We start from the raw sequence: 10252 nt of genomic DNA on the forward strand, positions 1-10252 counted from the left end.
TTTATACGAAAATATAAAAGGGTAAATATATATATATATTGCTTAACTAATTTGAAACTAATATAAAATAGTTTTTACTTAATTATATAAAATAATAAATAAATAAATAAATAAGCCTACTATCTCATTCTATACATAATAGTATATAATAAGCTGCTGGAATTATATATATATATATATCAATCTAATAATATATCTATATATAAGTAATAGATATATTTATGTGTAATTGTTTATAATATAATTAATCATTAATTGTACTAATTACATTTAGCTAATAATCATATTAATGAATATATATTAAAATAAATAGTTGTTTGAATAATATATTTTGCATTAACTAGAATACAATATATAAATAAAAGAAAAAGGAAATAAAATTCCATTTCTATAATGTTAGAGAGGGGGAGAACGAGTAAGAAGAAGAAGAAGAAAAGGAAGAGAAGAGAAGAAGAAAGATAGGGGGAGGTAGGCCGGTGCAGAGGGGACTGATTGCTACTGACTAGCTAGTGGTCGGCCTCTCGCCAGCGGCTCAGATCCGAAGAACCCGAGGCAGAGAAGAAGGGAGAGGCATCGTGGCATCCCGACGGGGCGGAGGCGCGGTCGGCGGTCCGAGATGGTCACTATCAACAATTGTGAGAGAGAGTTTGAGAGAGAGAGGGAGTTTGAAAGAGATAGAGAGAGAGAGAGAGTTTGAGAGAGATAGAAGAGTTGATGGGGGCATCCGCACTATGGCTGTGGTAGGGGCACCGTGACCAACTACCCTAGCTCGGTTGGCTAGGCCAATGGCTGGGGACACATGGCACCCCCACACACTCTCTCAATGCCAACCACACTTTGGCCAACCACGTCGTGCCATGCAAATAATATTGTTAGAGTTGGTTCTTATAGAAAAGGTGATACTCTCACCTTAGCTTCCTTCCAACAGAGAAAAATAACCCCCAACAACTCAGCTGGAAATAGTTTTCGCCTTCCATTGGCTTCCTAACCTATGAACAAAGCTTATAGCTTTAATAGAATCTACCCTTGTTTCCTACAACAAGAATAAACAAGGATTGTATAGAACACTTAGCTCTCGACATCTGTTCAATATATCGTGCTCTGTGAGTCCTCTGCAATTCCAGATGATCACTAACATATCTAGTTGATGGGGGTGCTACGCCAGTCTCTAGTTGTCCTTAGACACCAATCTAGTTTTATTATAAGGTTCTAAGGCCTTCTTTTTGTGCCTTTTTTTGGACAATTGTTTACCACTTCGAACGACGTCGACTAATTATTGTACATTACCAGCCTCTAGCGGGAGGTGGATGCCTCCATCTCTACCTTCTCTCACTCATCCTTAGAGGCATCAACCAAATGCCTCATCTCAAAGGGATCTAACCAAACTAGCTAAGGCTGCCTGGGCCTTAGCAATTAGATCATCTTGAGAATTAGGCAGGGGAGGGGAGGGTTCCTCTTCCATGGCGCATGGCTCAGCCAAAAGAGGGGAGCAATAGGATAGTCCTCTATCTCAATTGATTCTACAACCGATTATTTAGGGCTATCCAAGGGTAGACCCCACTCAACCATAGGTGACGAGGACTAAGAGGAGGAAGCATCCCTAAGGGCTCCAAGCTAAGAAGCACCAAAAGTGGAAACCTAACCCAATGGGGAGGTGAGAGCAAGCTTTACGGCAAGCCACCATGAGGGTGAAGTCTCCATATGAACCTTAGAGGATAGGAAAGAGCCAGAGATGGAGTGCAAGGAGTACCAAATCCACTAGCGGTGGCCGAGGGGTGGCGTCGGTCGCACCTCACTTTGGCCTAAGGTTGCCCAAGTCTTGAGTCACAATGGGAGATGATGTGATTCAAACTTGATTGGATCACCACAAAGGACATTGGGCTTGCTAAGTCAAGCCCATTTATCTTGATTAAGTCACGGCTATTTTAACTTGATTAAGTCACGGCTATTTTAAATTACTTGCTATTTTGATAGAATCCTACTTAATTAAATTATCTATTTGGCTCAATCACTTATTGCAATACGAGTCTTAGTTCAACTCCAAATCAAGTTAGTCTCTACATATATATATATGTAGAGAGCAACCTATTTATGATTATCAAAATATGAAGTTTATTTTCCAAATCCTCTCTCTCCCCCCCCCCCACCCCCCACACCCCTTGCCCCGCCCCGCCCCCACACCCCTTGCCCCCCCCCCGCCCCTCGGCTCCAACCCTAGTCGTCGAGCACCCAAGGCCAACCGCCCTACTACCTCTGCTGATTCCCTTGGATTATAGGGCTGGCCTTTTATCTCCCTTCTTCCCTTCCCTTCTGATCCCATCCTTTAATCTATCTACTCACCATGCCCCAACCACCATTAACCCTTAACCACACTAAGCCAACTGCACCAAGCCATCTCTTATTTCACCATCACTAATAGCAGCCCTACTACCCTTAAACTGCAGCAAGACATCATTAAGGGGCACTTCCACCCCCTCATGGACAACCAAAACTTGCTTAGATGATGGCCATGATGCAAGCATTACTGACACGGATGCCACGTACCTGTTTATTTTTCTATTTTGCATATACTTCATATGTCTATATAACAAAATACTTCGTTTCTAAACCTTGTGGCTGCCAAGCAACAACTGCTTGTGAAACATTAACACTTATCAGACAGTCAAACCATGCTTTCTTAAAGAAATCTGCTATACTATGTTTGCTGACAAACCATGATGGATGCAGTGTTAGAGTGTATAATGCTTGCACCATCATAGTAGATAGAATTTTTTTTTTTTCTGATTTCATAATTAAAGTACCAATAGTTGTACAGATTAAGTAGAACAAGGGATCCCAAATTCTAACTCACAATGGAAATAAACACATTTTAGATGAAAAATGAACTTTTGCCTCTCTCCATGCAATCTCAGCCCTTGTGGTCCCATCCTTATGGTTTGACCACATCCAAAGCATCAGAATGACCCATCATAAAGCATATATCCGCATCATGCTCGCATCCAAGTAACAAAGAGCTAGAAGTGTGCTTTTCGTTTCCGTGCTGTGTATTTTGTGTCCGGAGGTACAGCATTCCCTTTTCTTCTCATCTGCTCTTTCTTCTTCAATACCCATTCCCTTCCTTTTCCCTTCTTATTTACTTTAAACTTCTTCCTTGGCCGATTTCGCTCATACATGCCAACCTGCATTTGAAAATTAATCTTCATCAAAGGATCAAGAAGATATCAATATGTACTATTTCCATAAATATAGAGTACTTTATTTTAATGTGAGGATTCTACAATGTGTAAATGTCCAATCGGAAAATAAGAGAAAGTGAATATGAGCAGCTCCAAGCAGAATCTTGAGGTCAGAGTATCAGTATCAGAGGACATTAATAGCTTTCATGCAGAGAACATCATTAGATTTTAGCAAGTTGTTAGAACTTCTATTCAAAACAGTAAAATGCCATTAGGCACATTAAAACTGAAATATGGTAGTAGTTGTCTTCTACTTTTCCAAAGGAAGAAGAATGGAGCAGTCGACTAATATCTATTGGAAAAGATTTAAACCATACAATAGTTAACAGGGCCATAATATCAATTGTCTCATATCATAAAGATGATATACAAGTGAATAGAGAGAGTATTTAGAAACCACATATTTAAGGTCCAAGCAGTTCCCTGTTCACATTTGCTACTCTGGCTACAGGAATAATCTGCAGATAGTAGTCCAACCAACTCAATACAAACCATGTCGTATGATTTTAGCCATATGTGGTGATTGACAAATAAGCATGGGAAGGGGAAGTTGTCTTTTAACATCAAGGTACAGATAAGAGATAAATATAGAACAAACTAGAAGTATCATGCAGGAAGAGATAAAAGAAAATAACGCTTGGAGAGGGATTTGCGATGCAAATTTACCGTTTGACCTTCATCATCGCCACTCCCATCATCATCACTGCACATCTCACCATCTTCACCTTTGCCCTTTGGAAGGCATGTTTGCATGGAAGGTGCACCACAAGTAAGAACAAGGTAAGCCTTCCTTGCTTTTGAACTAGCATCAAATAAAAATATCTGTATTATACACCTATTACAGAGAAAAAAAGTTGTTCACATGCAATACAAATCAAGATTGGTATTCCTTGAAGGGAAATCACAAATAAAAGTAGCAAGTGACTGAAATTGTATATGTAGTAAGGTTCATTGCAAGGAAAATCAGAACTTCCAGGAATGATCATATTAAAACATGAAAAATAATTGCATATTTGCATACAAGAAATTAAAATCCTATTTAATAGACCTTTCTTGAAGTTGTTGTCAAGAGAAAAGCACCTAACATTAACTTCCCAAAATTGTAAACGGAATATGAAATCATTCAGTAAAATCACTATTTTCTGTAGGCATAATTAGATATAATCACTATCTAAATATGTTGATGCAAAATAGCATGTTAGAAGAAATAATTTATAATCACAAGTTCACAACTATGTCGCAACAAAGGAAGAATGTTGGTAGTAGTTATATATCATTATGAAACATGTTCCACTAAAGTAAGAATGTTAGGAGAAATTTATTATCAGTATGATTTATTTGCCAATAAAGTTATGATTGCAAGAATTTAACTGTATAAAACAATCCACCATATGTTAACGAAAATATGCTGTGGAAGAGAACAAATTATAGCAAGGCATGACAATGCACCATAAAAGAACAATAACCACAATTAGTGAACCTCTAAATCGCCCCACCTGTGAGGCCAATCAATGACCACGCCACCAGCAAATCCTGCACGCATGGCATAAGTCATGATCATCTCACTTTGGTCCATATTTTCAGCATAAAGTTGCAGAACTGCTCTTGCACCCCTTGCTAAGCATCTATACAATGATCCAAAGAAGGCCCTGAAAAGTTCACACATCATAGTAGCAATAAGATGAGAAACAAAAAGATCCCAAGTCAAGTAACACAATATTAAAGAATCTGAACCACATACTTTAGTCGCATTCTTGGGTCATGTGAGGACTTGTCAGCATAACATAACCACTGGAAAATCCGAAGTCAATAAGGTGAAAAGTAATTCAGCATAGATATAGCAATCAACCAAGTCAAAAACCAATATCATGATCATGACCACAAAAGAATACAGTTAGATCCACTTATGTCAATTTAAGAAAGGAAAGAAATACTAGGCATGAGTTGAATGACAACATGAAAAGAAGTAGGTAAAAATACTTAACTCAAAACCAACAAAACATTAAATTCTACCGCAACAATGCCATTGCATTCCAATATGAGGCAAATATCATAATCCTACAACTCTACTAAGATACAAATAGATTAGTGCTGAATATGTAATGCTCAAAAGAATCCCAACCACCCTAATTAGTTTCTTCCAAGAAGGGAGATCATAAGATCACTGACCTGTTGCAATCTTCATCCAAATTGATTTCACTATAAAGATACCATGTGTCTTTTACTAAAGCTAGTACAAAATTATCAATGGACTCTTAGTAGAAGACTAAAACGGTGTCAGTAGAAATTGCAACTTGCAAGTAATCATGATACAGAATTTCAAATTTAAAATGTTTAGCTTTATGAATACATGTAAATATTTTAGGAGTTTGCACAGATTAACTAACCAATAATTATAAAATCTTAAGTTGATAAAGAAAGGCAGTTTTATTCTTTTATATTCTAATACTCCCCTCACTTCGGGGCTCGAGACATTTTTATTCTTTTATGCTCTAACAGCAAGCTTTTAGAAAGTAGGAATTATTCTTACTATGATGCTGATTCTTCTATTTTGTCATATACAGGCACTCGTCATTCCATATGGAATATTCAAATAATCCACTATTGTTGAGAGAGAAAAGACGAGATTTATCAACCACAGAATTTATTAAAAATCTTTAAGAATCAGCAATGTAGAATTTTATGGAAGATAAATAACGGGGAAATTCCATGAAGAAGCAAACTCTTACTCAGACAAATATTATATTTCTAGGAAAAAGCTAATATCTAGATCAACAAGAAAGCTTCCGTCCAGAAGATGCCTTGGAAATGAAGAAGATAATTAAGGACATTAAGACTCATAGCTATACACATGCACGATCCTGTCTCTGATTATTATAAGACTCAGAAACTAAGAATCTGGAAAGTGCACTGATATCTATAGAAAATAGTTATTCAAGAAATAATGCATATTGAACTGTATCGGCATCAATTAGATTTGTTCTTCAGCCAAAAAGCAAGAGCATATGTAAGAAAAAGAGAAATTACATTGAAGTAGGAAACATAAATTTACACTAAGCTAAAAGTCACCAGATGGCATTAGCAAGTCACAGGGAAAATTTACTTCTAAAGTAACTGCAAATAGAAAATAAGAACCATTGTGCATTAATAATTATTTCCACCAAATAAAAGTCAAAAAATTGGACTATTTGTAAATTAGCAGGGGGCTATTATCTTACCTGAACAGCTGAGATACTGATTGCACCATCAATAACTCCAGGTCGTAATCCTAATCCCTGAGTTAAAATTACTATTAGAAATCAATCATCAATAGAAGATATCATAGCATTCAATAGAAGCCATGATTATCAAAAACAAAGAGAACAGATGGCAAGAAACTTTTAAGAACTATCTAAAATGAAAACAAAAGCACGGATTATCAGTACACATACATTCCAAACATCAACATTGCAGCAGGAACTCAACAACTAGGATACCATATCTATCAAAGAGTCAATTTCTAATAGCATTCCTACCTAACAAGAGAATAAAGTAGAAGACAAGTATGCACCTTTAAGAGAACTCTTAAAGGCATCCATATAAATCGGACTAATTTCATCACTTACTCTTTCCATTATCACCCTGCCACTGGATTTAATTGAGGAAGAAATATTGGAAGGATTACTCAGCACCCAACCAATTATTTGTAGCAGACCTACGAGAACCAGCATTACTAGGTAATGGATCAGTCTTATGACTGCAAACAGAGACAAAGTCCAAAACAACAACCAATATGCTCCAGAATAGGAGACTGATCCAAAATGCAGGCCAGTTCAAATCTCAGCTAACACTATCTCATAGAGATATAAATTATATGATCGCAAATTACACTCCTTGTGGGAATTCTTTGTTTCTACACACTTCAAGAAGTGTATTCTCAAAACGTGTAAGATACAAAAAGTACAGAGGATTGGTTATTGAGATTATTTATATACAAATTTCAGATAACCTGGAGTTCCAGATTGTCGTTAGTAACATAATTCATAAGCTGTTACGGATGCTCTAAATGATGTGAAATGACCGTTTTCTTCTTTGTTCTCAAACTTATAAGGTTCACACTCCTGGCATGCTAAGCATTAATGGTGCCCTAAGGAGTAGTGTATTCATTCTAACTGATATTTACTTTCTTGAGCTGTATCGTTCAATTTTAAGGAATTCAATTCTTTTAAATCAATCGGTAACAGGACATTGTTTGCCTTCGACTGATGGCGAAGAATACCACACAAAGTGGGATGCAACTTATTGTTTTTTATTCATTCCACTGCAGTGGCTAGTGTGCTACTATACTAGAAAAAACACAGAAAATTTCCGGCTCATACCAAAGGTTCAATAAGGAATTGGGAAAATAAGATACATGTAAAGATGAAAATAAAAATTTCCTAGACAAGACTTCTTAGTTATAAATAAATCTACCCTTAGTTCATAGTTGTTAAGGTGAAGCAAAAAATGTCAGAAAACTTTAGTATCTGAAATAGCATCAATGAAAGACCACTATTCCTGTTATTCAAGTGTATCCAATTCAGAAGTCGTCCAATAGCAGACACAGATTAAGTTGACAATATTTTATAATAGAACCACCAATCAATTCAACTAGAAGGTTCCAACCACACCCACAAAGAACAAAAGGAGAAAAAGGAAGAACTCCAAAGCAACCTACATCCTACCTGGCCCATATCAGCAAGTAAAAGATCACCCTCAGCTTCACGCTCCAATGCAACATCTAATATGATAAATTTCATGATAAAGAAGATGAAAACATAAATATAAATCAACAACAGATTAACAAATTCATAAGAAAAATAGCAAATACCAAGCATTGATTGTGAAATATCATAGCCAATCCAATGGTGCCCATTCTCAGACAAGGTCTCACCACTAAGTCCAGATCCACAACCTATTAATGAAGTAAAACAACGGAAACATAAAAAAATCAGCAAAGGTAGAAGAAAAAACTAGAAATACTGAAACTACAGAACGAATAAATTTAAACCCAAATTATTGGTGAAATCCAATAAAAAAAAGCTATGGACGTATACGTAGAATAATTAACCTATGTCGAGTAGGAGTTTTGGAACTCCATCATCTGGAAGGTCAAGAAGCTCTAATGCTCTCTCAGATATCCGTGCCTGTACTATTCAATCAATCAAAACCAATTAGAGTACATAAATCCCACAGGTATCAAGAAGACGTAAAGAAATCGATAACTGACTTGGATTTCGATTATGCGAGATGATGTAGTGTACTTGCGGGACTCCGCCTCATTGTAGAATATCTCCGGAGGAGCCTGGAGCTCCGGACGCGGCATCGTGGCGGCTGCAAGCAGGAGAGGAGTAGGGTCTTTTAGGATTTTAAATTTACTTACCTAGACAAAGACAAAAATAACAAGCTAACTAAAACTCTGTTATTATTATAAGTTTGAGCCGAGCTCGAGACCGAGCCCGAGTCCGAACCTGATTGGAGGCGGCGGCTTGCGAGGAGGTTGATGGAGGAGTAGTAGGATGAAAGAGGAGGAAAAGGCGGCGGCTTGCCGAAGGAGGAGGACACGAAGGCGGCGAAGGCGGCTTGCTGAAGGAGGAGGAGGAGGTCGATGGAGTAGTAGGATGAAGGAGGAAGAGGCAGCGGCTTGCCTAAGGAGGAGGAGGCGGCGGCGGCGGCTTGTCGAACGAGAAGGGGAGGCCGGATGAGGAGGCGGACGGAGGAGCCGGAGGAGATTTGTTCGACCAAAGGAAAGGAGCTGCTTTTAATAGATATTCGGACTAGGGCGCTCAAAATAAACGAGCGGCTCGGGCTCGGCCCGGCTCGACTGAAGCTCCGGCTCGGACCGGCTAGAGCTGAGCCGAGCCCGAGCCGGATTAGAAGGCTCAAAATCAATTTTGAGCCGAGCCTGAGTTGGAGCTGTCTCGCTCAGGCTCGGCTTAAATATTATATTTATTAAATTAGCCATTAAATCTGCTGAGTAGCATTAGATTTTGCCTGCTGAGTTGCATTAGATCTTTGAAATTAGCCTTAAATCTTTATTCAATAGCTACCATTAGATCTTTAAATTAGCCATTGGATCTTTATCCAATGACTATAGGTTGTCAAAATAAATAAACTGAGCTCTAAATTTAGAATTTGGAGCCCGGTTGAGTTCTAATCGGGCTCTAAAGCTAGAGCTAGCAATAGTAAGACTCCAAAACATGAAGCCCGACTCCATTTGTCATTTCAACCTTTTAAAAATACCAAAATTGTCCTATAATTATTACATTCAATAATTTTAATTCTATTTGTATTATATATTAAATAATTTAGTTAGTTAAATTGAGTATATAATTAATTTTACTAATTATTTTTTAATAAAAATAATACCATTGGAAAATGAATCTAATATTAAATTATTTTTAAGTTAATTTAAATTTAAATTTTATTATTATTTTATAAAAATGAGTCTAATAAATTATGTGTTCTAAAATATAATTACTTAAAATTATTCCCAATGTAAATATTAAATATTAAAATTGAATATTCGGAAAAATTGCTATCTTTCAAAAAAAAAAGATAGAAAATTTGTAGAAGAAGCAATATTTATTTTTAAGTCGGAGGTTCATCGTAAGAAGGTGGATACAGTCAAGAAAGAGAAGGTGGCTACGAAACTAGAACCAGTGGCTACGGCTACGGAGATGACTTACCATAATATTAAACATCTATTATTTTTATTATGTTTGGTTAATTTATGTTTATTTTATGTAATGTAATTTTATATTTTTATTTAATGACATATAATATTTATTTCGATGTTTATTTTGTGTAAGGTAATTTCGATGCGTTTAATTAAAAAATTAGTAATTTAAAACTAGAATATTAGTCTTATTTTAAAATCTATTCTGTTATCTTCTTATTTTTGAATCCATCTTAATGTGTTGTCACTTCATGAATTAATACACTCTCTGTAAACTAATGATTACATCCTACAAAGAAGAAGCTAGGGCTACCTAGCT

The 10252-nt window shown here is 36.7% G+C and overlaps 1 protein-coding gene across 1 annotated transcript; it reads right to left on the reverse strand.

Annotated features, from left to right (window-relative positions):
• Positions 1 to 2759: 2759 nt before the first annotated feature.
• Positions 2760 to 9011, reverse strand: LOC140800397 (18S rRNA (guanine-N(7))-methyltransferase RID2). Its single transcript, XM_073155163.1, has 10 exons — positions 8726 to 9011; positions 8485 to 8588; positions 8326 to 8401; positions 8086 to 8169; positions 7940 to 7995; positions 6455 to 6511; positions 4978 to 5027; positions 4733 to 4885; positions 3903 to 4038; positions 2760 to 3179 (listed from the first exon to the last, which is right to left on the reverse strand). Exons 2-10 carry the CDS (start codon positions 8578 to 8580, stop codon positions 3015 to 3017), a joined length of 873 nt encoding a protein of 290 aa, XP_073011264.1. The 5' UTR covers positions 8581 to 8588; positions 8726 to 9011; the 3' UTR covers positions 2760 to 3014.
• Positions 9012 to 10252: the final 1241 nt, after the last annotated feature.

Source organism: Typha latifolia, chromosome 13 (genome assembly GCF_019914945.1).
Source record: "Typha latifolia isolate L0001 chromosome 13, TyphaL0001v2, whole genome shotgun sequence".
In the NCBI taxonomy this organism is placed as follows: domain Eukaryota; kingdom Viridiplantae; phylum Streptophyta; class Magnoliopsida; order Poales; family Typhaceae; genus Typha; species Typha latifolia.

Coding starts and splice junctions, on each gene's coding strand:
- LOC140800397 (XM_073155163.1), bottom strand. CDS start 8,580: ATGCCGCGTCCGGAGCTCCAGGCTCCTCCGGAGATATTCTACAATGAG. Junction 4,886..4,977: donor GACCCAAGAATGCGACTAAA/GTATGTGGTTCA, acceptor TGAACTTTTCAG/GGCCTTCTTTGGATCATTGT. Junction 4,039..4,732: donor GTCATTGATTGGCCTCACAG/GTGGGGCGATTT, acceptor ATTTGATGCTAG/TTCAAAAGCAAGGAAGGCTT.